The following is a 26,019-nucleotide window of genomic DNA, read 5'->3' on the forward strand; positions in this document are numbered from 1 at the left end:
TTACAGTCGTAATTGCCGGGCTCACTCTCGGTGACTACTTCGCTATGCCCATTGGTCATACCAATAAAACCGTGAACCAAGAGAGAAGGCTCGTGCGGAAGGCTCTGCGTGGCGTTTTCTTATAAGAGGAATGGGTTCACTTAATGACTATCACAATAAGGAAGGAAGGAAGGAAGGAAGGAAGGAAGGAAGGAAGAAAGAAAGAAAGAAAGAAAGAAAGAAAGAAAGAAAGAAAGAAAGAAAGAAAGAAAGAAGGAAAGGGAAGAAGAAGGAAGGAAGGAAGGAAGGAAGGAAGGAAGGAAGGAAGGAAGGAAGGAAAGAGAGAGAGAGAGAGAGAGAGAGAGAAAGAAAAGAAAAGAAAAAAAGAAAAGAAAAAAAGAAAAGGAAAGGAAAGGAAAGGAAAGGAAAGGAAAGGAAAGGAAAGGAAAGGAAAGGAAAGGAAAGGAAAGGAAAGGAAAGGAAAAAGAAAAAGAAAGAAAGAGCTGGGTCAGTCCACATGATGACCAGCTTTGCAACATTGATTACCTCAATTATGGTAATCAATTATGGACATAAGTCGAGGACTATATCCTATGTGAATTAGACATAGCCTCTCCAATCTGAGTCAGAATCTCGGCCACATTTGGTAAACAAAATGTGAAGCAAAGAATGAGGGCGACGCAGCTTGCTAACCACCAGCAAGGAGGGAGTTACTAGCGACTAACAGAAGCCCATCCTTACCTGCTCGGTCCCCGGAGGTCTCATGAACTTGGTTATTGACATGCTTTGCGTCGACTTCCGTTTTGCGGAGACTGGGGTGGTCTGGGTTGCCGCGCCTCCTTGCAAACTGCCCGCTTCTTCCTTGGCCACGGATGGAAGCTGGGTAATGTAGTTCCACTGGCACGGCACAGGCAGGTGCTCCTGGCCAAAGTTCTTCAGGACCTCGGAGTGCACGTACCAACACATCCGATACTCAGGCCTCTTCTCGTAAACAGAGTTCTCGGAGATGATCTTCTTCAGCCTGGCTTTGGAAGGAACGGCGTTCTCGCAGGCCGGAGATTGGCCTTGAGGGACCTTGCAGCTGGCATCTCCGCTGCCCAGGGAGGAGACCGGATTGTTGGGGTCCGAGAGCAACGCCAAGCGGCAGCGTTCCTGGAACTCATGAATGATGACTTTGCTTCCGTTCACGTTGCCGTGAAGTAGAGGAAGCAGCTGAGCCAGAACTGCAACGGGGCGAAAAACAGAACCTTAGGTTACACCGAGGGCGTCCCTGGCTGCTGGAGCGAATTTAGAGGTCACAGAATAAACTGTGGGACACAGAAGGGACCTCGGAGGTTTACTAGTCCCACCCGGCCACCCCTGCTCCAAGAGGAGATCCTGTATCATTTCAGACAAGTAGCAAGCAAGCAACGGGAAAGCTAAGAGTTACTTAATAACCCTGCTCCAAACTTTTAACAACTGCAGTGATTTGCTTAATTGTGCCCACCAGGGTCGTAAACCGTGGTGGGATGCTGCCGGTTCGCACCGGTTCTACCAAACCGGTAGCACCAGTGAGCAGTTGGCTTCTTTCCTGTACATTATTTCCTTGGTTTTGAGCTCAGCTGATTTGCGCGGTGCTGTTAGGAATGTAAGTCACCTAACAGATGGGTTGGAAAATATATAAACCAGGATAGACACTTTAATGCTGTCTCTTTAAGGGAATGCTAAAATTGTAATTGGGTGTGGTTCCTCAAACGGCCATAAGATGGAGCCAGAAACCTGGGTTGTTCTGTCTTAGTGTTGAGAGTGTTGCTGTTCCTGCATTTCCCTATTGACTGTTGCTGATCATCGTTATTCTTGGATTTGATGTAAGTCTGTTACTGAACTGTTTTTGGTATTGGACTTTGTTATTGGATTATCCCTGGACTGAAAACTGATGGCTTTCACCGTGAATGACTTGGACTGTTTTGTTGGACTTTGCTTAACCGTTTACTGGAAGTAAAAACCTACATTTTACTATACAGTATATCTGTGTGCTGGTTGTGTGTTATTCTTCACCACTCTCACTACGTCTCCCTGTGTGCACTCATTTTCCTAACGGGGAATTACCTCAACAGGCACCTCACCTGTTTGAAGCTGAAAATCGGTGGTTTTTGACTGCTGCGCACGCACGCTCTCATAGAACCAGTATTTAAAAAGGTTGAAGCCTACCACTGGTTGTAAAACAGGGCAGAATTTGCTTAACAATTCATCTGGTTTAGCAACAGAAACTTTGGGCTCAACCGTGGTAATAAGTCGAAGACTACCTGTATTGTGAAACTGATGGCTACTTTAGACCTTCTCTTTGACCTCAAAAAGTAAACCACCAATGTAAGAGACCAAAATAAATAATGCCTTATCCATTCATTGCACATTCCAGAAAAGACCCTGGTTCTGGACAGAAGACCCTGGTTCTTTGCTCTGTCCACCCGCCGCTTACTTTGTTGGTCTTTTGTTCTGTTTTTGTTGCTTTTCTCTATCAAATCTTCCTCTGCAAAACCGACATCCAGGACAGAAGCCGTAAATTGCTGCAGGATCCCCATTTCTGCCGTTGTGACGGCACCGCTCTGCTCGCTTTCCCAAATGCAACCGATCTTCACCGGCTGCAAGATGCGGAATCTCTTCCCCTTGGTGATCAGCTCGTCCCATTCCTTGGCTTTCAGCTTCTGCCGGGCTTTGTAGTTTTCGGGATCGCACTCCTGGGTAGGGAGGGGTGGGTTTAACAAGAGCACAGACTTATATACCGCTTCACAGTGCTTTACAGCCCTCTCTAAGTGGTTTACGGAGTCAGCCTCTTGCCCCCCAACAATCTGGGTCCTCATTTTACCGACCTCAGAAGGCCAAGTCAACCTTGAGCAGGTGAGATTCAAACTGCCAAACTGCAGGCAACTATCTGCAGCAGCAGAAGCCCTGCAGTACTGCACTCTAACTACTGTGCCACCCTGGTTCCTGATGGGAGATTAAAAGGCTCAGCAGACTCACAAACAAAGATTAAACTGACAACTAATACGTTCCAAAGAGTCAGCCAGCTTCAGCTATCAGGTAACTTAGAGGGATGTCGATGGATTCTCTCAGTCAACCAGGTCATGGCTGTCCCCAAAAGGTGTTTTTTCTCAAAAGACAACTGAGGGGGAAGAGTGTGCGGTGCAGCTGGACTCAGATCTCTTGTGGACACGAAGGGTCTCCAAACTTGATGTGCTTAACCAGTCTGGTCCACTTCTACTTCTGGTTTCTGACCCCTGCTTATACAGGTAGTCCTCAGCTTACAACAATTGAACCCAAAGTTTCTAAGTGAGACATTTGTTAAGTGAGTTCTGTTCCCATTTTATGACCTTTCTTGCCAGTTAAGCAAGAATCACTGTAGTTCTTAAGTTAGTAACATGGTTGTTAAGGGAATCTGGCTTGTCAGAAGGTCATAAAAGGCGATCACGGGACCCCAGGACATTGCATTCGTCCTAAATATGAGTCAGTTACCAAGCGCCTGAATTTTGATTATGTGACCAATGAGGATGCTGCAAGGGCCGTAAATGTGAAAAACAGAAGTCCCTTTTTTCAGTGCCATTGCCACTTTGGTCAATAAATGAACTGTTGTAAGTTGAGAACTACCCCACCCCCCATCCCCAATAATGGCTGTGCATATGTAACACAAACCCTGTCATGTATCTGATACATGCAATCCATTCAAGTTTACATGGTTTTTGTTCTCAATCTTAATTTTTACTCCTTTTTAATTTTACTGATGCAGAATCAGATACGGAAGCTCAATATATCTTCCCAAATTAGTAGATTTTAACTTCTGAGTTGCAGCCTTTTGACAGAAATTGTCTCTGGCTATCAATCCTGAGGGCTACAGGTAGTCCTCGACTTACGACAGTTCATTTAATGACCATTAAAAGTTACAATGGCACTAAAAAAAAAAAAAAAGCATTTTTCACACTTACAACCGTTGCAGCATCCCCCGGGGTCAGGTGTTGAAAAACCCCAGGTGCTTGGGAACTGGCTCATCTTTATGACGGTCGCAGAGTCCTGGGGTCAAGCGATCCCCTTTTGCCACCTTCTGGCAAGCGAAGTCAATGGGGGAGCCAGATTCACTTAACAACCGTGGGCCTAGTGTAAGAACTGCAATGATTCGCTTAACAAATGTGGCAAAGAAAAGTCATAAAACGGGGGCAAAACTCATTTAACAAGTTTCCCACTTAGCAACATCGATTCTGGGCTCAACTGGGGCCGTGAACCGAGGATTACCAGCTGAGGTAGACCAACATCATCTACAGTATTGGCTGTTTTTCCACCTTCTTAGCCTCCTTCCCTTTGGGGCTTACTTCAATCCCGCCTTCATCCTCCGAAAGGTATCCATGGGGAACAAAAAAGCCATCGTCATCATCTTCTTCCTCTCCGCCATCTTCTTCCTCATCCTGAATGACAGGAAAGCGGGGAGAGATTACAAAGCGGCTTTGGAAGAACGTCTTTCTCTTAAGAACAACTTCAGTGGCGGATCTTTCGAAAAAGGGGCTGGTTGGGAAGGAAAGGGCATTTTCGTTTGCGTCAAGACGTTTGTGGCTATTTTTATATGTTCTGTACAAGATTAATTTGTGCACAAAAACGGAAGGACAAATAGCTGCAAAAGTCGATGGAGTTAGCAGAGATGACAAAATTGACTGTTTCGATCAAAGGAAAAAAACAACAACCACAATTACTTGTTTCTACTTGGAAACCACTTCTGGACTTTGTGCTTGAGGTGGTGGGGAAAAAAATGACACTTTTGATTTTGGGTTTTACTGATAATATAATAATGATATAAACTACCCACTTCTACAACAACAAATCTATCTAATTTGTTGTTGTAGAAATGGGTAATTTATACTAATATGGAAAAGTATAAAGTGGAGGTTTGATGTTATTTTATTCTACTGCACCAAAGAGAGTCTGAACTCAATGCCTTTTTTTGTCTTTTTTTCTCTACGCTTCTCTTTTGCCTCCCTCGTTTTTCCTACTTGCTTTCCTATTTTATATTAAAAACTCTTTAAAAAAAAGGTTTCTGGGTCTTTGCCATTTCCGAAAGAAATGCACCTCTCACATTTAGGGCCGGATTTCCCCTTCTCTCCTCCTCACCCTCCCCTCTCTCAAAAAGGTCTTCAGGCACATATCGGAGTTTAAAGAACAGAGAGAGATTCCAATTATGGGGCAGCTTCAGTTGGAAAAAGTCACAACTCAGAATTGGTTTGATTCACAAGGAGGAAACTGCCCTTCCAGTCACCCATCTATAGGGTATTTTTCACCCCCAGACATATGGATCCTGATGGCAAGTCTAGATTAATCATGCCGGAGAGCCAGTTAGGTGCAGGGATTAAGGCCTCTGGCTAGAAAGCAGGAGACCGAGTTCTAGTCCTGCTTCAGACACAAAACCGACTGGATGACTAGTCAGTTTCTGTTAGCCCTAGGAAGGAGGCAATGACAAACCGCTTCTGAAAAACCTTGCCAAGAAAACTGCGGGGACTTCTCCAGGCAACCTCTCATAATTGGACACAACTTAATGTAAAAAAAATATATGTTTTTTTCTGTCTATTACTGTTCCAGTCACCTTCTCCCAGAGCATCAAGGGATGGGGGTATGTGGCCAACTGTGGGTGACCAATTTCTATGCCTGATTCCAGATGTTATCTGCAACATCCTCATCTTCTTTTAACGACCCCGTAATCCCATGCAGGGTGGAGTCTGGGCCACTGAACGGAACTGAGTGTTTCCTGGCCGGATGCCCTTCCTGCCGCCAATGAGGAATTTTATTCAGCAGGTAAATTCTCGTGGTGCCCAGACAGAGAAATATTTATCTGCCTCTGCCTAGGATCCGACTCACAGCCTCCTGATTGTGAGGCGAGAGCTCCGCCACGAGGCCACCGCGCCGCTCCATGTGACCTGCAACATTTCAACCGCTACACGGTCTTCTTCCCAAGGAGAGTTTTGTCACGGAAGGAGAGAGGCACGTTGCTGCTTCGGGAAAAGGCTTAGTCTTACCCCTTCGCTGTGGGAGAGGGACTCCCCTGGTTCTTCCTCCTCCCACTCTTCGTCACTCTCAACTTCATAGTCCAGGAGCTTCTGCAGGGAGAGAAGCAAGACCACGCAAGCTAAGCAAGACACCTTCCGGAGGGACCGTGCGCAACGGAATGGCGAGAGATACCGATTTCCAACAGCATTAACGGCAAAGGAGAAACACAGAATCCTAGAGCTGAGAAGGATCCTAGAAAGTCACTGAATTCCAATATTTGAGGGGCTGCCACAAAAAAGAAGGGGGGGGTCATATAATTTTCCAAAGCACCTGAAGGCCAGACAAGGAATAACGGATGGAAACTAATCAGGGAGAGAAGAACCTGGAATGAAGGAGAAACGTCCTAACAGTGGGGACGATTAACCAGAGGAACTCCTTGCTTCCAGAAGTTGTGGGTGTTTCATCACTGGAGGTTTTTAAGAAGAGGCCGGACAGCCACTTGTCTGAACTGATAAGAGGGTCCCCTGCTTGAAGGAGGGATTGAACCGGACCTCCAAAGCCCCCTCCAACATTTCGATCTGCTAATATTGCAAGATTCCGGGGGACTCCAAACTCGGCAACTTTAAGACACGTGGACTCCAACTTTCAGAATTCCCCACCCGGTATGGGATGCTTTCTTCCCACAAAGGATTACTAAGTTCCTCCTCCCACCGACACCCGCTTAGCCCCAACAGCCTTTGGACCTGTTTGATGTTCCCAGCTCACCACGTCTTTGGCCCAAGGGTTTCGGGGCCTTATTGTAGACGTTCTCTTGTTCCACGTGCCCCAGTAGGCAGGCCGGTGATTCTCGCAGAACTGCAGGAGTTTCATTCTGCCGAATTTCTTCCTTTCGGGCACATCTTCTGCCTGGCTGCTACTCACAATGACCACATCGCTGTTGAACCAGAAGAAGAAGAAGAAAAAGAAAAAATAGGGCGTTCAGTCTTTGGTGTCGCCCACCGGGTTGCAAGACCACGAAAGAAAGGAGGGGAGGGAGGACAGGAGAGGGGAGCCGAAAGCCCTCCTTGACCTCCACTGAAACGAAGTTCCTAATTAATACCAGAATAATAATGCTTGACTAACAAGGAGTTTTGTCCACTTCCCCAGAGAGGCTTCAATTAAAACGTGAATTGTGTCACAGCCAAAAGGAATGAGCGAAAGTTAAGGAAACAGGTGCCCTGCAAACCACCCCAGATCAAAGAGGGATGGGGGAGGGGAGGGGGACACTAGAGCTTTCTCTACTAGGTGCATAGAAATGCCAGAGGTGCCCTGCTGTGAAAACATCTGGGAAGGATGGCTAAGGGTTCACAGGTCACAAAGCACACCCTCTTGCAGCAGGGAAGTTATGGGTACACAGCAGGGTGCTTGCAGCCAAGGCAAGCTGAAACTTAAAAGCTGAGCGAGGGAGGGACATCTTGAAATGGGTCTCCGCACCCGAGCGATATACGCAGGGCATTCTCAACCTCAGGTGAAAGTATCTCCACGGATGGACGGGGGAGATTCTCAGTCATCCAGGTCGCGGTTATCCCAAAGGTGCCTTTTTTTTTTTCTTTTCTCAAGAGGCAACTGGACTTTCTTGGCTTTTCTTTGAAGGCAGACGGGGAGGGATAGGATATCAGCCAGGGTGGGACGCGGCGGTTAGAATGCGGGACTGCAGTTTGGCGGCTCAATTCTCACCCGGCTGAAGGTTGACTTAGCCTTCCTTCCTTCCTTCCGAGGTGGGTAAAATGAAGGCCCAGATTGTTGGGGGGCAAGAGGCTGACTCTGTAAACTGCTAAGAGGCGGCTGGGAAGTGGCATATAAGTCTAAATGTTAGTGCTACTGCTATCATCTATCTCCAGTCTACAACACCGTCCTTTCAGCAGGTCCAAGAAGGCTCCGCACCCATTTGTACTACTCTGGTGACCCTGAGAACGCAGATTCAACTCCAAGTAGCCTCAACCACTCTTTTCAAGGGATGCAAATGACCAGCTTTGTCTGCAAGGAGTATAAATCCTTCCATTCCCCAGAGCTGAAGAAGCTTCTTGGATGAGAAGCGAAACGTCTTCAAAGAAAAACCAGAAAGTCTCCAGTTGCCCATTCATTCCTTCTTTGGGTTAACAAGTTCCTAGAGACCCAGCAGCTTGTCCTTTCATTCCTGAACTGTTATTTTTATCCAAAGTGTTTCTGCTAAAACCATACCTGTCCTATGGCAGACCTCCTTTCCAAAAGGAGTAGCTCACCTGTTAATCCCGTCAGCCCTGGGGCTGCCAACAAGGGTGGGCTCTGATTTCCTAGGGTCCCGACTCTTCAGCTCTTCCAGGAAAGAAGAGTCGCAGCTCTGCTTTTGCACGGACCTGTCCATTTGGTCGGAGAGGCCCTGATCAAAGGGCACCCGGCAAAGTGGAGAAAGGACCATGTTCTCCTTGATCTCAAAGGGAGCAAACTTCCCACACCAGCCTGCCAGAGTCTGAAAACAAAGAGGACAACGGTTATTACGCCGCTCCCCTCGGAACACAATGGGTACGATGCAAGTGTTGTCCTTGAAGCCCAGGAACTTAACAATCAAATCACACCCTTAAAAATAAAATATGTTGCCATTCTGAGGTCAGCATTTTGCTGCTGAAGGCAAAGTCTAAACAGAAGAACCGTCACATCGCAGCCACGTTAGGTTGTTTTTACACTGAAAGTTGATTGTGCTTACAGGTAATCCCCCGACTTACAACCATTCGTTTAGTGGCCGTTCGAAATTATAATTCATTGAACAAAGTGACTTGTGACCATTTTCGACCCTTACAACCATTGCAGCATCCCTGTGGTTATGGATGGAGATGGTGAGCAAGTGATTCATATTTATGACGGCTGCAGTGTCCTGGGGTCACCTGATCACCTTTTGCAACCTTCTGACAAGCAAAGTCAATGAGGGGAAGCCAGATTCCCCCAACAGCCATGTTACTAATTTAACTGCAGTGATTCACTTCACAACTGTGGCAAGAAAGGTCGTAAAATGGGGCAAAACTCACTTAACAACTGGCTTGCTTAGCCATGGAAATGTTGGGCTCAGTTGTGGCCATAAGTCAAGAACTACCTTTTTTTTTTAAATTGCAGGTTGATTATACATCCTGATGGGCTGTGCAACATTCTGACTGTGGGGACCTGGGCCTGCAACTCCTTAAATTCTCTTATTTTAGCTAAATTGCAATAGTCGGGCTATTTCGGCACACAATTCTGTTAATAGTTCCTGAACCTCACGACGACCTTCTAGTTCAGGTAGTTTAGGGTGTTGCCCAGGAAAAACACAAATAGTTTTTTAAACACCTCAACGGTATATACAGAAATGGTTAGAAAACTTACTTTTGGAGCAGGCTGGGTTTTTGGTTTTTGAAAGAACCGGGTGATTTCAGCCTTCTCTGCTTTGAGGCGCTAGAATTAGAAAATTGACAAGATTATATCTATGTTTCCATCCACAAGATTAAGAACATCGTTGCAAACAAATCCTTCTCTAACAGCGAGAAGGCAAACGTTGTGTGATGTCCAAAAGCACTTCTTTTGAGCTTTGTATTCTTGCTGAGAAAGAAAATGGGCTGCTGGTTTTACCTTCTCTTCTTCTTTTAAGCGTTTTTCTTCCTCCTTTTTTCTTTTCTCTTCTAATTTCGCCCTTCAAAATAAAGCCCAGGTTTAGGAAAATATAATCCCGGTGTCATTCCTATGCATGTTTTCAAGTTGCCACCCGGTTTACGAAAACATAAGCATCGGGAGCGTTCAGCCGTGACTCAAATGTTCCCTGTACCCCAAAACGCTGGGTGTTCCAGTCCAGGAACATTTTGCAGATTTATTTTTTTTTGGTGGGAAAAGCTTCCATTTGAATTTCTAACTCAAATCCATTTTATGATTAAGTGTGGTCCAAGAGGCAGCCTTGAAAATATCCATCACAGCTGGACATCAAATTGCAATGGAGCCCAGATTAGACCTCACAACTTGGGTGAGATATGAAGAAGGAAGGAAGGAAGGAAGGAAGGAAGGAAGGAAGGAAGGAAGGAAGGAAGGAAGGAAGGAAGGAAGGAAGGATGGATGTCAGCCACGCCAACTTGGTAAAGACTCTTGAATTCATTGTTTACTTAAGTACAATTTACTAAAGTTACAATGAAAGCAAAGCTGGATCTAAACTTTCACATCCAAAACATCTGGTTAACTCCCCCACCCACCCAACTGTCCAATTACATTCAAACAACTTGTTTTTGTAACATAGGAAGGAAGGAAGGAAGGAAGGAAGGAAGGAAGGAAGGAAGGAAGGAAGGAAGGAAGGAAGGAAGGGTCATCAGTGGTACTCCAAACACCATTAAAGGAAAGCAGCCAATCAGTAGAAAAGGATCCTATCAACAGAAAACAGCAACCAATTCCAGCTAGCAGAATCCCAATAGCATATGCGATTGGAACAAGGAAAAGCTATGTTGATAGACATCACGTGACAATTTACTTACTCCAGAGCTTCCTGCCTCTCTTTCCGTTTTTCTTCTTTTGCTCGTTGCTTTTCAGCTTTCTCTTTTTCATCTTTCTCCTTTTTCTCCCTCCTTTCTTTATCCTTCAGCTCCTTCTCTTCCTCTTTCTTCCTCTTTGTCTCCTCTCGGGCACGTTCCTTTGCAACCTGGGCTTCCTTTTTCAGCTGTCTCTTCTCCTCCCGTTCAGCTTCCAGCTTCTGAAGTTTTTCTGCACGCTCTTGGTCCTTTAAAAAGAGAGAGAACAGAAAAGACCTTTAGGGGGAATTCTTGACCCTGTCATATCCCCACAGTAGAGCAGTGCCATATATATATTAACAGGCAACAGGTTGCCTCAACTTACAACCTTTCTTTTAGTGACTGTGTGAAGTTATATAATAGCACCCTTCGCCTTGGTGACAACACATCACTCGAGCCATTTAAAGGGATCCATCCCACTCTGCATTGCCCAGGCCCACTGGCAGACCCAGGTCCTCAGTGACTTCCAGAAGAGTGTTAGAGTGGGAGCCATTCTAATGTCCGGAGGGAATGATGTTCCAGAGAGAAAGGGAGCCACCGGGGAGAAGGCCCTTCTGGGTCCCATCAGGTGTATCTCCCTAGGCTAGAGGATGGGAGCCGCAACATTTCTTGCCTTGGTCACTGAACAAAAGGTTATTAAGGGGAGATTACTGGCATGTTCATAGAGTGAATGAATAAAACCTTCCACATCATAGAATAACAGAGTTGGAAGGGACATGACTGGAGGTTTTCTAATCCAACCTCCTGCTCAGGACGTAAGTCCCAGACCATAACCCAATGGAAAGGTTTAAACTCGCACAACTATCTGCGTAGCCTATTCATTCTGTCCTCTGTTTAAAATTATCTGTCCTTCAACATTAAAACGAAATTCTATTAACACTGGGAGAACTTCTTTCATAGTTGCCACACTCAAATCCTTTCCTGGTTTGCTACTTTTTTTGTTCTGTTTTTATACCTGTGGGAAATAACATGGCTACTGTAGCTGGAAGGTGGGAAAGACTCAGAGCAACACTGTCACTTTGTTAATATTGAAACAAAGAAATAATTAAGTAACTTAAAAGGAGCTGTGCATTTTGTTTCATGGTGTAACATTCTGCCAACCCTCGCCTTCCTTGGCACTAAATATATTCTTATCCTTATCACTCTAATAGGAGGAAGTTTTCACAGGACTCTGAAGCTCATTCCAACCTGTCCCTCCTACCCTACCCTCACTTTCAAAATAATTGTTCCTGTAGTTTCCTCAAAGAGTCTTGCTTTCAAAAAAGGGTATTAGTTTTCAGCAAAGGATAAAACACAAAAAAGCAAAACAGAGATGAAAAAATAAGCAAGCAAGAGTGCAAAATAAAGAAAAGAATAAATCCCAACTTTTTTCGGTACAGATGCCGATATAAAATACATTGATCTCATATTCTAAAACGAACAAGGTATTTCGATAATCATAAACTGTGCGAATCATCCAATCCCAAAATTAAATCTTAAATTTCTTTCCATTTCTAGCAAGAGGTCCAATAATGGTTTCAAATAGAAACAAAGATCTTTTCTTTAGACAAAGCAGTCCGTTTAAGCGGTGCCTTGCTTTGATTGGCAATTACACCATCCAACCCCATAACAGACTAAAAACATCCCCTGCCCCACTTGATCCTGGATATTACCAAGCCCAGAAATAGTTGTGTCAAACAACATCTTTGATTATACAAATTGGCACTTCCAAAGTAGCATTTTAGCCATAAACACCTGGAAGACATAGGATGATGGAAGAGGCCTCTTAAGCCAGGCCACGTTCCGTCTGATTTAATATTGTCTTTCCCAGAATTTAAGCCTTTTCTGGCCTAACTGGAGAAGTTGGCATAAGAAACTAGGACTTTTTCTGCCTGCAGCTCTGCTGAGCTGTTTCGGTGGAGGAAATTTACAATTTATTAGAGATGTGCATGCGTGGAAAACGCTGTGGAGCCAGAACTTCAGACCTCAAAAAAGTAGAAAATCTGTTGCTCATTAATGCAGGTATTTCTCAGGCTTCTGGGCTTGAACAGCCAGAGTGCCAAAGTCACCGGTGATGTGTCACCATCTCTGAGCAACCAGAGATCATTCTTCTCGAGGATGATGACTGGTAATTAAAGTAGATCAAATTTTAACGAGTTTTCATGAAAGCTTTATAAAAAAAACCCCGTCAGGCTGCTTCAGTGATGACCAAATACTGTCATTAAAGCCATTTATTACTGTCTTCTGCATCACGTTCTTAAGCCTGCACACTTTCACTTTTCAGCAAGTAAACTCAGTTAGTCTCACCCTCTGTAGCTTGAGTTTCTCCTTCTCCTCAGAACTTCGATGGACCTTTGAAGAAGCCTGAAATGGGAAAGACGGAGCAGGTTATGCCATCAACATTTCTTTCAAGCAATCAAGACGGAGACTAGGATTTATACAGAGCACAAACCGTAATGGGGTGTCTGGGGTCATGAAAGCCCTACCCTTCTGCAAGCTGTAACTTATAGCGTAATTCAACAAACCATGATTAAAGGAATTGTGGTTCAGCACAGTGGTCCCCAACCTTTGCAGCATGGCAGCCCACCTGGAGGGTGGAAAGGAGAGGAGAACTGGGCCGTGTACTGGGCTGGTGAATGTGCACGCAACCCTTGCACAAGTGGTAGGCTGGTGTGCACACATGGGACTGCCTGCCGGCCCATCACTCAAGCAAATTGAGCTGCATGTGTGCGTGCACCTTGGCCAACTGCTCACACGGCCGAATTCCGAATAGGCCACGGGCCGGTAGTGAGCTGTAGCCGAGGGATTGGGGAGCCCTGGTTTAGCATGAAGTGTGAGTCAGACCAAAGAGTCATTTTTGGCACGTTTAAAGACGGACAGAAGTATTATGGCATAATGCAGTGATCTGAATTCCTCATCTGTATTTTAAGAAAGCAGAGGAAACACAGAGAAACACTGACGGCAGACTCAGGTGAGGTTAGACCCATCATCTTCAGAAATTCTAACATTAAAAAAAACAACCAATTTTAAGTAAGGCGATTAAAAAAGCAACTTTGAGATATGAAATCTGCAATGAATTCCAGCCCTGAAACCTGGGTAAGAAAACCTAAAAGGCCTCCTCAATCAGAGACGGGCTGGGACTACACCTCTTATTCTGCAGCTACAGGGAGTTTTCAATTTATGATCACAATGGAGCCAGGAATTTTGATCGTAAGTTGTTGGGGGTCATAAGTCGAGGTACCAACTGACTGGACTCAAGCTTCCGACCATTTTTATAAGAGTCATAAGCTGAGTCACCATGGCTGTGAAGTGAATCTAAAAAAAGTCTATATGAATAAATACAAGTTTCACTTTATCATCATGGCAAACAGGCAAACTAAAAATACTTATTTGTAATAGGGTTTAAATTTGAATGTTTTGGAGGGTGATGAAAGGATGGAGAATTATGTTCTGCAATGTTTGAGGGTTGCTATTCTGGCTATCTTTCAGATGAAAAAATAACCCTGCCTCCCACTTCTACTGGAATAGAATAAACCTGAGAAAACATACCCTTTAACTTTAAACAGAGCCAGTAAAAGAGGTAATTTTGGGAGCAGTAGAGAACTAACCCAACACAATTTGATCTAAATTTATATGAAGGCAAGAATCTTCTCCAATTCTTTCCGTGAAGGTTGTTAATTCCAGTCTTGGACCCATTAGTTGAACAACAACAACAAAGGCAGTAAACTAACTCAGAATTGCCACAAGTGCATTCTGTACTGGCACCACGGCTTCCCTCAAAGACTTTCCAATTCTTATTTGAAATCAAGAAAACAAGACTTGCCAGTTAACTAAGTTTTGGCTGACAGAACAATTCATGACTTTGTTTCAAGCTAAGGAAGAGCAACAAACGAATCCCAAAGGCTTGTGAATAAACTACTTCCCAAAAACAATACAGGGCATTCTAAGTATTACATGGAAAGTTTAATGACATAATAGCTATCTTAAAACACACACACAAATATACAATAAGTAACATGCCACATTACACAGGCAGTTCAGAGACCCAATAACAACCAGAGAAGTTTTTTTTAAAACACACACACACATACACACACACACACACAGAGCAATACAGGACCACTTTGGAGAAGTTGACATGCAACACACTGATTTATGCAATACACTAAGTCAGTAGCAAGTAGACCACAACCTACTTCTTAGTAAGCTAGAAAAAAGTGGAATAGATAGCACCACCACCAGATGGACTCGCAACTGGCTGGCAAACTGTACTCAACGAGTAGTCCTTAATGGGTCTAAGACTACATGGAGGGAAGGAAGCAGTGGGGTGCCACAAGGTTCAGTCTTAGGCCCAGGACTCTTCAATATCTTCATTAGTGACTTAGATGAGGGAATAGAAGGGGAACTTACCAAATTTGCAGATGATACTAAGCTGTCAGCAATAGCTAACACCCAAGAAGATAGGCTCAAGATCCAGATGGATCTTGACAGACTGGAACCCTGGGCCTTATCTAACAAAATGAAATTCAGTGCAGAGAAAAGTAAAGTCCTACACTTAGGCAAGGAAAACCAAAAGTGCACATATAGACTGGGTGAAACCAGGTTCAATAGCAGTAGCTGTGAGAGGGATCTTGGAGTCTTAGTAGACAACCAGCTAAATAGGAGCCAGCCGTGTGCAGCAGCAGCCAAAAAAGCTAATGCAATCCTAAATTGTATTAAGAGAGGGATACAATCAAGATCAAGGGAAGTACTAATACCACTCTATAAAGCCTTAGTAAGACCACACCTAGAGTACTTCATCCACTTTTGGTCACCACATTATAGAAAAGATGTTGAGACTCTAGAAAAAGTGAAGAGCAACCAAGATGATTAGGAGACCGGAGACTAAAACCTACGATGGACATTTGCAGGAACTGGGCCTGGCGAGTCTAGAGAAGAGAAGGACCAGGTGAGACATGATAGCAGCCTTCCAATATTTGAGGAGGGGCTGCCACATAGAGGAGGAAGGGGTCAAGCTATTTTCTAAAGCCCCTGAAGGCCAGACAAGGAATAATGGATGGAAAATGATCAAGGTGAGATTCAACCCAGAAATAAGGAGAAGTTTTCTGACAGTGAGAACAATCAACCCATGGAACAGAAGTTGCCCTTGGAAGTTGTGGGAGCTTCATCACTGGAGGCTTTCAAGAAGAGATTGGGCTCCCATCTATCAAAAATGGTGTAGGGTCTTCCTTTTGGGTGGGGGGGGGTTGGACTAGATGATCTACAAGGTCCCTTCCAACTCTGATTATCTGTTATCTGAATGAACCTTGGCTCACATACAGTGGATCCAGCTGCCCATTTGCTTATGGAGTTAGGTTAGTGTTTGTAATTTCGAAGCCTTTGAACGTTTCTGATTTGAAGGAGAAGGTTTTTTTAAGAAGCAAATGGTATGGTTTTAGCATTGCAGAACACAGGCATAGATGTATACTAGTTAGAAAGTAGATGTCTCCTTCTATGTAAATTTCATTTCACATTGTACAGGGATACATTTAGCAACTGGACTTTGTGCTTTCCACAGTCCATAATCCTCCACTTGCAACGATTCACTTTGTGACCATTCAAAGTTATAACAGCAGTGAAAAAAAAGGACAGGACCATTTTCCATATTTAATCTCCACAGTCATTGGATTAGAATTGGGATGCTTGGCAAGTGGCATGTATTCATGATGGCTGCACTGTCATCGCCATTTGTAACCTTCCCAGCCAGCTTCTGACAAGCAAAGGCAATGGGGGTGTAGAGAGTTAGCACCCACCCCTCTCCTAGGAGAATGAAATATTTTGGAGAAATATTAAAAAGGCAGAATATTATATTTCCCTGGATGTGGAATGGGGAAAGATGCTCTTGGAAAGCAGCCCTCACCTTTCTTAATAGCCCACAGATGTCAGCACTTAAAAGAGATGAGGAGACAGGGAGCTCTATCCGTAAGCAAATACCCTCACCCAAAGGTAGGATTAGCCCTCAGCCACAACGGGAGTTGCCCAAAGCCCCTTCATTGCATCAGCAGTCCAAATTTTAACCAAACTTAGCTCAGACAAACTCCTAGGATTTGCACTTTGCCTATAGAGCCAGCTAAGACCCCCTACAACAGCCAATAGAATACGTGTTCTTGTACAGGAACAGGATGTTCAAGAGCAAAGCCCAAGAGAAGGTATCCAAACCCATCACCCTCAGCTCCATGTGGTCGGCTGCCCAGAATCACACAGGCTCGGTGGTTCGGCTTCCTCCATAAATGGACCTTCTTTCCAATCGGCCTCCATTTTGTCTCCCGGCTTGGAAGTGGACCTGGATATTTCTTCCAACAGGGAAACCAGATTTGCTTAACGACCGCACGCTTCACTTAGCAACTGCAGATTCACTTAACAGTCACAAAAAAAGTTGTAAAATGAGGCACAACTCACTGAACAACTAACTCCCTTGCTTAGTAACAGGGATTTCGGGCTCAATTGTGGTGGTAAGCCAAGGACTACTTGTAGAGAGAGTACGCCTGTTGACTCAGCATTAAATTATCTATACCAAGAGTGGATATTATAACAAGGCCTAATAACGCCTTAAAACCAAACATATCAAGCTGTATTATAGCATACAATCCTATTACTCTTCACCTAGTAAATTTTGGCTGGTAGCTTAGACATTCCTACAAAGGAATTTCCAAAATGTTTCCTGAAACTTTTTTTTTTTAAAAATACTGACTTACATTATTCCAATAGAAGTTATCTATAGATAACATTTAATGGCCATAATTAAGGAAATTCCACACCACAAGCTGTTCGCTTTGGATTGTTTCCTTCCCTATCACGCCCACATGGTATCTGCTCTGTGGAACAGCTAGTTCTGTGGAAATTTCCCTGGGGTTTCCTTCAAAATCTTGAGCCTTTGTTCTCAAGAGGGGCCACTTACTGTGTTAATTTTTCTTTTATGGATACTAGTGCTATATCGAGAGCCAGTTTAGTGTAAGTAGTTAAAACACCAGGCTAGAAACCATGAGATTGTAAATTCTAGTCCTGGCTTGGGCACGAAACCTGCTGAGTGACCTTGGACCAGTCGCTTTCAGCCCTAGGAAGGAGGCAAACCATTCCTGAAATTTTGCCAAGAAGACCGCAGAGTCTTATCCAGGCAGCCATCAAGAGTCAACACTGACTGGAAGGCGAGTGGACCTGCAAACACAGCTACTTCATTAATACAAGACACCTCCTGCACTGCAGATTTTCATAGGCATCATTTCAAACCGTATTCCTTCCTTCTTGCGCCCTAAAATCCACTCTCATTCTCCAGATCAAATCCAATAATAGGAGTAATAGACTGAGGCCAGCTCAGAAAATCTGAGCAGTTTTAGTTGCGAGAGTTGGGTAGCATATAAATTTAATATATTATTATAATGCAGATGGGTTCAGTTTTCATAGTTTTCTAATCCTGTGTGCTAGTGTGAAAAGATTTCCATTTCATATTACAGGTAGCCCTTGACTTACAACAGTTCATTTAGTGACCAAAGTTACAACGGCACTGAAAAAAGTGACTTATGACCATTTTTCACACTTATGGCCGTTGCAGCACCCCCATGATTATGTGATTTACATTCGGATGCTTGACAACTTACTCATATTTATGGCTCACATGATCAACATTTATAGATACTTGGCAGCAGGTTCACATTTATGACGGTCGCAGTGTCCAAGAGTCATGTGGTCCCCTTTTGCGACCTTCTGACAAGCAAAGTCAATGGGGAAGCCAGATTCACTTAACAACCAGGTTACTAATGTAAGAACTGCAGTGATTCATTTAACAAATATGGTGAGAAGTCATAAAATGGATCCAAACTCACTTAACAATTTTTTCACAACATAAATTTTGGGCCCAACCGTGGTCGTTAAATGAAGGACTAAATGTTTTCAATTCCTAAAAGTGCACGATCTTATAAAACTGCTCACCTCTTTCATAAATATCTGTCAGCACCTTATCACACTCAGGAAGAAGCCAAAATCAATTTTCAAGTTAAAAAAAAAGCTTCATTTTATCTCATATTATCTTAGGAGGCTTCTGTTCACGCAACAGGGTTTTAAGAAGAGACTGAACTTGTCTTAACTGCCGTAATATATTCAGTACCTGCTCTCAGCTTCAACTTCACCCAGATTGTCATGCAGAAAAATCTATTGATGTGGCTGCTAAGGGTCAACAACACGAGACATAATCAATGTTGATTAAACCAATCCATCCTGAATTAAGGTACTGTGCAAACTAAGAAAATAGGCTATTTTTATATTACCCAGAAAAAAACTGTAAAATGGCAACATCCAACTATTTTTATCCAAATACAGATAGTTCTCAACACAATTTCCACTGCTAAGCAAGGCAGTTAAGTCATGCCTAATTTTACCGTTTGTTCAGCAAATCACTGCAGTTATTGAATCACGTGGTCATTAAACAACCATCGACTTCGCTTGCTGGAAATCAGCTGGGATGGTTGCAAATAACATGACCACAGGACAGTGTAACCATCATAAATGCATGCTGGTTGCCAAGTGCCTACATTTTAATCATGTGACCATGGGGATGCTGCAGCGGCCGTAAGTGTGAAGACCAGCTATAAGTCATTTTTTTTTCAATCCTGTTGTAACTTAAAACACTTGCTAAATGAATAATTGTGAGTCAAGCCTGTAAAAGCAGAATTTGTTTTAAAAACAGATCAATGAGAAAGGCAAGAGTTAGCAAAAACAGCAATTATCTTCAGACTGCTAAGAGTTTATCTTGTCCAAACAAATTATAGTTAGTCCTTGACGTACGGCCACATTTGACCCCAAAATTTCCATTGCTAAGTGAGACAGTTAAGTGAGTTCTGCCCCATTTTATGACCTTTTTCTACAGTTAAGTGAATCACTGCGGTTGTTAAGTGAGTGACACCGTTGTTAAGTAAACCTGTCTTCCCCATTGACTTTGCTCGTCAGAAAGTCCCAAAAGGGGATCACGTGACCCGGGGATACTGCGACCGTTGTAAATACGAGTCAGTTGCCAAGAGTCTGAATTTTGATCACGTGACTGTGGGGGTGCTGTAATGGTCGTTAAGTGTGAAAAATGTTCCTAAGTCACCTTTTTCAGTGCATCTGTAACTTTGAAGAGTCACTAAACCGTTAACGGTTGTAAGTCGAGGACTAACCGCAATATTGACCATGATGTGGCTTTCCCAAATGGGACACTAACCTTCCACACCGGTGTTGAAGCAGCTAGTGGATTAACGTGATGCTCCTTGGTCGCCTGAGACTCAGGGGAGCTGGTAAGAGAGAGAGAACTTGAGGAGGAATTGGTGCACGGCGTCTCCTCTTCGGGACAGGATTCCAGGGTTTCGTTTTCAGAGTTTGTGCTTCTTTCCAAAGCTGCAGCTTGAGGAGATCTGGTGACCAAGATGTCCTCCAGAACCACGACTGGCATTTTCCGTTCAAATATGACATTCTGAGGTTTACCCTCTGTGGAAATATTAGTTTCTAGCCCAGTGGATGCCACGCTTGGTAATTCCTTATCTGTTATATCTAAGCCGGTTTCTAAACAAGGATCCACCTCCTGGGCGTTGCAAGAGGAATCTGGGGACGTGGCCTGGCCTTCTTTCTCCTTTGGGGTTCCCCCCGGAGATGCCGCTCGGACGCTGGACTTGGTGCGACCCGTGTTCTCATCCAGCCTGGGAGGAGGGTCATCCGTCAAGTCTATGAAGAGCCGAGACTGACTTGTATCATTTTTTATACTTATCTTCACAAAGTTATCTAGGGGACCCTTGCCATTAACCAGTTTTGGAACAAGGGATTCAGTTTCTTCCTCGCAACTGTTTTCCACATTGTCCGACAAAGGATGCGGCGAGTCAGGGTAGGCTACGTTTTGATCGAGGGCGTTCTGCACGCTCCTGGCTTTTTTCACTTCGGGATTTGTGTCGTTCTTCTCCTTTGGTATGGGATTCAAGCGTTTGAAGGGCAGTCGAGCTGGAATAATAAGACCGATAAAATGAATATTATTGCTATTTAATTTCTGCGGCTGCCCATCTCATCTAAGCAGTGCTGGGCAGCCCACAACAGATAAAAGCAACAATCCGATAAAACCAGTTTAAAACAAACCAATACACAAACATATAAAGCGATCAACGATCATTGTAAAATAATAATCATGATCAACAGCGGCATCCATTTTTTAATCAGCTCAATCCCTGGGGTAGTTTACAACTGATTTTTATTTCCTACTTCAAATTATGTGTAACATGCAGATCTGTCTCCTTCATAAAAATGGAAAATTAAACAACCAGCATCACACTATAGCCTGTATGGGGTAGTATGCTTTGCATATATTAAAGTACTTGGTTCCTTGGGCCAGTCTCTCTCTCAGCCCAACTCACCTCATAGAGTGGTTGTTCTTGGGAAAATAAGAGTATTAGGTAACCGTTTAGAGTAGGGGTGCCAACTCACATTGTCACATGATGTATCGGGATTTTTTTCCCTTCGCTAAACTGGGCCTGGGCATGGCCAGTGCATGACGCATCCATCCCGCGGGCTGGGAGTTTGACAGCCCTGGCTTAGAGAGTTCTGTAAAGCACTGTGAAGCAGTATATAAGTACAAGTGCTATTGCTATTAGTCTGCTTGCAACCTTGAATTATATAAAAAGGCTGAATAAAAAAGTAATGTTAATATTTCCTAAATCAAAATATATGTATCTTTCTGGCACAGGACAGTCTCTTGACATCTGATCAAGAAAGGAATCTTGAAGAGGAAAAACAATGTCCACTAAAAGCTACAAATTCCTCTGAGAAAGGAAAATGTTACACGGGATCATGAATGGAATTTATCACCCAACATATGCTTGATAAAAAAAGACTACTATTGAGACAAGAATGCTACCAAATGGCGTTAAGACTAATTCACAACCTTTTCCTTTAGATGGACTATCACCAATATCATCAAAAGCTTTAGAGGATTATCACACAAGCTAAAAATCAGCAATGGAAAAAGCCTGTAGATATTATACATAAACCTTGTTCAACTGACATCCAAACTCCAAATTAAATAAACATTTTATTTTTCAGTATCACAAATTAGCATTGTTGCCAAATCCCTTGAGATGTTTGTGTTCCCACTTACACAAATAATATTTTGGTTGCTCAACACCCATATCCAGGGCTACTTAAATTGTCAGGCTCTTGAGGGAACTGAGGGTTATATTCTTTTTCACACAGAATTCTTCCAGGGTTCTCAGTTAGCAAGATTTATTGAGAAAAGATTGGATAACAAGAATTCTAGCAAAACAGTTTTCCATTTAAAACAATTATAGTTTCATGGCAAGGTGTGTGTGGTGGGATGTGGTTTGGAGTCCCAGGAGGGAGGGGCTGCTTCTCAGAGGGCAAGGAGACATGAAGCTTGGAAAAAAGTCTGTTAGGCTGGAAGAGGGCAAAAACGGACCCTCCGTATCAGTTCACAGATGTATCTGTAGTTGTGCAGATAATGGTGTGAGTCTGGCGAGATTCTATCTGTAGGCGAACAAAAGGACTCAGTCTTGGTTTGTGACACTTGACAAAAGTTTCTGATTGTCTTTCTGCCAGTAATCCATCAAGGAGATAGATCTCCTCACTAACAATAGAGAAGCTTGCGACTCTACTATAGTTAAGATTATAGTCCCCAGATTCTTTGTCAGTCTGGCAACCAATATTTATGGATGTATTCTCACAGCCCATCAGTGGACCCTGGATCACAGATAACTAAATTTGAATAGGAGGAACAAAAATGTATAGTGTAAGGCTAAGGAGTGCAGGGTTCAAATGTGGACATTTTTTTTCCTCTAGTAAAATACCAGAAGCTGGAGTCAGCCAAAATAACTAAACTGGGAGAAACTGAACAGGTATTTTTTTTTTTTAAGGGCATAATTAAACCATGGAATTCACTTCTATCAAATGGAGCAATGGCAACTTGGATAGCTCTGAAGGGGGATTAGACAAATTCATGGGAAAACAAAGAGGTTGAAAGCTGCGAAGGATGGCGGATACACACTATCATCTATATCGCAGTCATTGAAACGTCTTGGTAGGAGTCGCTAGGGAACACAAGTGGGAAAGTATCACACTGGGCTTCCCCCAGCATTTGCCTGAACAGTGTGGTGGGAAGATGTTGGATGAGAAGGGCTCTTTTGAAACATAGAAAACTGGGGACAAAAGGAAGACCTTTTCTGAGAGCACATGTATTCTTCAAGTCAGCAGAGCCTTGTAGGACATGATTTAAAATTTAACGAAGCCTAGACTAGGGGTGTCAAACTCGATTTCATTGAGGGCCACAATGGGGTTTGACCTGGGGGGGGGGCAGATGAGCGTGGCCAGCTTGATGTCACTTGCGCTGGGGCGCCTGTGGAGGCCCAAGCACTCTGCCAGAGAAAACGGGCTCCTGAGCTCCGTTTTTGGCTACAACAGCCTCCTGCAACCCTCTGCCAGTGAAAATGGAGTTCAGAAGGGCTGCTCTCCGGAACTCCATTTTCGCTGGCAGAGGCACCACTGGCTAGTCCTTTGCTGTTTCCAGGGCAACCCCTTGGGCCAGATCTAAGCACTCTGCGGGCTGGATCCAGCCCCCAGGCTTGAGTTTCACAGCCCTGGCCTAGACTCTACTATAGTTTCTCAATCTGAAATAATTTTTTGATTTGGCCTTCAGTTAGAAGGAAATATTGTTGAATGCTAAAATTATGTTGTATTTTGGGTTTTGTTTCTGTAAGCCATTCACAAATCTATTAATAGCCATGCAAATATATCCAAACTTTATTGACAATTAAATTTACTACTATTAAGACACAGAAAATGCTGTTAATTTAGCTCCAAAAAGGACTTTTGACAACTTCAAAAACATAAAGCTATCAATACCAACTGAGAGCTTGGTGGTTTTGTATCCACCATATTTTGTCTGGAACAAGAGGCAAATAATATAGCTGAATTCAGACATAACATTAAGCAATGTAGTTACTTCCTTTTGACTGATATATGAAGCAGGCTACAGGCCTCATTAAACCATGATTGTGACAAGTTAAATTAAACGATAGTGACAAGAATGAATCCAACTTGGTTATTCCACATACAAAGTATAACAATGTAGTGTAACGTTTGACCTGTTAATATGAGTCCCTAGATTCTTAGGTCCAGTGAGCTATCATCACTCATCCCACGGTTCAAGGAAGTACAGGTAGTCCTCAAGTTACAACCATTCATTTAGTGACCATTTTAAAGTTACAACAGCAGGGGAAAAAATGACTTATGACCAATTATTCACACTTAAAACTGTTACAGCATCCCCATAGTCAAATGATCAGAATATGGAGGCTGGGAAACTGACTCATATTTATGACAGTTGCAGTGTCCCAGCGACATATGATCATCTTTTGCAGCCTTCTGACAAGCAAGGTCAATGAGGAAGCCAGATTCACTTAATAACTACAATGATCCACTTAACAATGGATCTGTGCCAAGGAAGGCCATAAAATGGAAGTCACTTAATAACCGTCTCGCAAAGGAAGAGTAATTTTGGCCTCAGTTGAGAATTACCTATAGTTTTGAAGGAAATCTAGGCTCCTGACTCCGCAGATGTGCTAATGGCTTTAACAGAGGGGATTATTCTGAAGTCACTGCCCATATCAGTGCAGTGCAACAAAACCAAGATGGACTGATATCTTCCACCCCACTGAACAAAGTCAATAGAATAGAAAAACAACCGTTCTCCCCCAATGGCCTTGCACTCCAATTTCTGCAACCCCAGGAAAGAATAAAGTTCTTGAAACACAGAACAGAATGCAAATAGTATTATAAATCGAAGAAATATGAAAAGCATAAAGTTGAAGAACCAGATTATATATTTGAAGATGAAACAATTTACCTTGGATTAGTTTACGGGCTGGAGCTCCTGTTTTATTTCGACACTCCATAGTTGCCTAGCAAAGGCAAACAATAATTAAATTTCCGCATATGTTCAGAATGTAATATTGATCACTTCCGATTATTGATATTGGCCTTCACCCAATCCTTCTTGTGATAACTCAAGTTCTATCCCCCCCATACCAAATCCTCCTCGTCATTCAACTACACAAACACACAATATTTAGTGTCTGTTTCCCATTCACCCAACCGACCAAGCGCTGCACCTTGTTTAACACAATTCTTCCACATAGACTTTTGTCTAAACTTCTGGACCTTGGGCTTTCTAATTCAATCGGCCTTTGGATTATGGATTGACTCAGTTTCCCTCAGAGACCCTTCCCCTCCCTGCCTCAGTTTCCCCTCATAGACCCCCTCCCCGCTTCAATTTCCCCTCCCCTCCCTGCCTCAGTTTCCCTTGGAGACCCCTCCCTTCCCTGTCTCAGTTTCCCCTCAGAGACCCCTCCCCTCCCTGCCTCAGTTTCCCTCAGGAGACCCCCTCCCCACTTCAATTTCCCCTCCCCTCCCTGCCTCAGTTTCTCTTGGAGACCACTCCCCTCCCTGCCTCAGTTTCCCTCAGAGACCCCTCCCCTCCCTGCCTCAGTTTCCCCTCAGAGACCCCTCCCCTCCCTGCCTCAGTTTCCCTCAGAGACCCCTCCCCTCCCTGCCTCAGTTTCCCCTCAGAGACCCCTCCCCTCCCTGCCTCAGTTTCCCTTGGAGACCCCCTCCCTGCCTCAGTTTCCCTCAGAGACCCCTCCCCTCCCTGCCTCAGTTTCCCTTGGAGACCCCCTCCCTGCCTCAGTTTCCCTCAGAGACCCCTCCCCTCCCTGCCTCAGTTTTCCCTCAGAGACCCCTCCCCTCCCTACCACAGTTTCCCTTGGAGACCCCTCCCCGCTTCAATTTCCCCTCAGAGACCCCTCCCCTCCCTGTCTGTTTCCCCTCAGAGACCCCTCCCCTCCTTGCCTCAGTTTCCCCTCAGAGACCCCTCCTCTCCTTGCCTCAGTTTCCCCTCAGAGACCCCCTCCCCGCTTCAATTTCCCCTCCCCTCCCTGCCTCAGTTTCCCTTGGAGACCCCTCCTCTCCTTGCCTCAGTTTCCCCTCAGAGACCCCCTCCCCGCTTCAATTTCCCCTCAGAGACCCCTCCCCTCCCTGCCTCAGAGACCCCCTCCCGCTTCAATTTCCCCTCCCTCCCTGCCTCAGTTTCTCTTGGAGACCCCTCCCCTCCCTGCCTCAGTTTCCCCTCAGAGACCCCCTCCCCTCCTTAGAAACCCTCCTGCCTCAGTTTCCCTCCCCTCCAAACCCCGCACCCCACAGGCCCCTCCGGCTCCCCGCCGTTCTCCTTAGTCCCTCACCTACCCGAGGAGAAGAGCGGCCGGGCTGCGGGAAACCGTCGCTTCCCCTCACATTCCCGGGGGACCGCGAAGGCTCGTTGCTTCTGCCGGTCCCATCCGGCTCGCCCCGCGCGCCCAACCGCCCGCCGGCCCGTCCGCTCGCTCGCTCCTCGCTCGTATTTGGCGGGAGTTCTGCCGACCTTCGCGCTCCGGCGCCCTGATAGGGCGGGACGCCGAGCCCACGTGACCCTGCC

The 26,019-nt window shown here is 44.4% G+C and overlaps 1 protein-coding gene across 3 annotated transcripts in view; it reads right to left on the reverse strand.

Moving 5' to 3' along the window:
* CHAF1A (chromatin assembly factor 1 subunit A) overlaps nucleotides 1-26,019 on the reverse strand; it is a 29,156-nt gene extending 3,137 nt beyond the window's left edge. For 2 of the 3 annotated variants that reach the window (XM_026720349.2, XM_087922624.1), the window contains exons 1-13: nucleotides 25,787-25,962; nucleotides 24,397-24,451; nucleotides 19,723-20,489; nucleotides 12,798-12,854; nucleotides 10,479-10,720; nucleotides 9,595-9,655; nucleotides 9,352-9,420; nucleotides 8,241-8,467; nucleotides 6,745-6,913; nucleotides 6,009-6,089; nucleotides 4,320-4,412; nucleotides 2,438-2,696; nucleotides 721-1,202 (exon numbers count right to left, since the gene is read on the reverse strand). In XM_026720349.2, the coding sequence (XP_026576134.1) occupies nucleotides 721-1,202; nucleotides 2,438-2,696; nucleotides 4,320-4,412; nucleotides 6,009-6,089; nucleotides 6,745-6,913; nucleotides 8,241-8,467; nucleotides 9,352-9,420; nucleotides 9,595-9,655; nucleotides 10,479-10,720; nucleotides 12,798-12,854; nucleotides 19,723-20,489; nucleotides 24,397-24,445 (2,556 nt within the window). In that variant the 5' untranslated portion in view covers nucleotides 24,446-24,451; nucleotides 25,787-25,962. Of the gene's footprint in view, nucleotides 1-720; nucleotides 1,203-2,437; nucleotides 2,697-4,319; nucleotides 4,413-6,008; nucleotides 6,090-6,744; nucleotides 6,914-8,240; nucleotides 8,468-9,351; nucleotides 9,421-9,594; nucleotides 9,656-10,478; nucleotides 10,721-12,797; nucleotides 12,855-19,722; nucleotides 20,490-24,396; nucleotides 24,452-25,786 lie in introns of all 3 variants that reach the window. The other variant, XM_087922623.1, reaches the window with a different exon arrangement.

This window comes from Pseudonaja textilis, chromosome 1 (genome assembly GCF_049901715.1).
Source record: "Pseudonaja textilis isolate UNSWEBS1 chromosome 1, rPseTex1.2, whole genome shotgun sequence".
Taxonomy (NCBI): domain Eukaryota; kingdom Metazoa; phylum Chordata; class Lepidosauria; order Squamata; family Elapidae; genus Pseudonaja; species Pseudonaja textilis.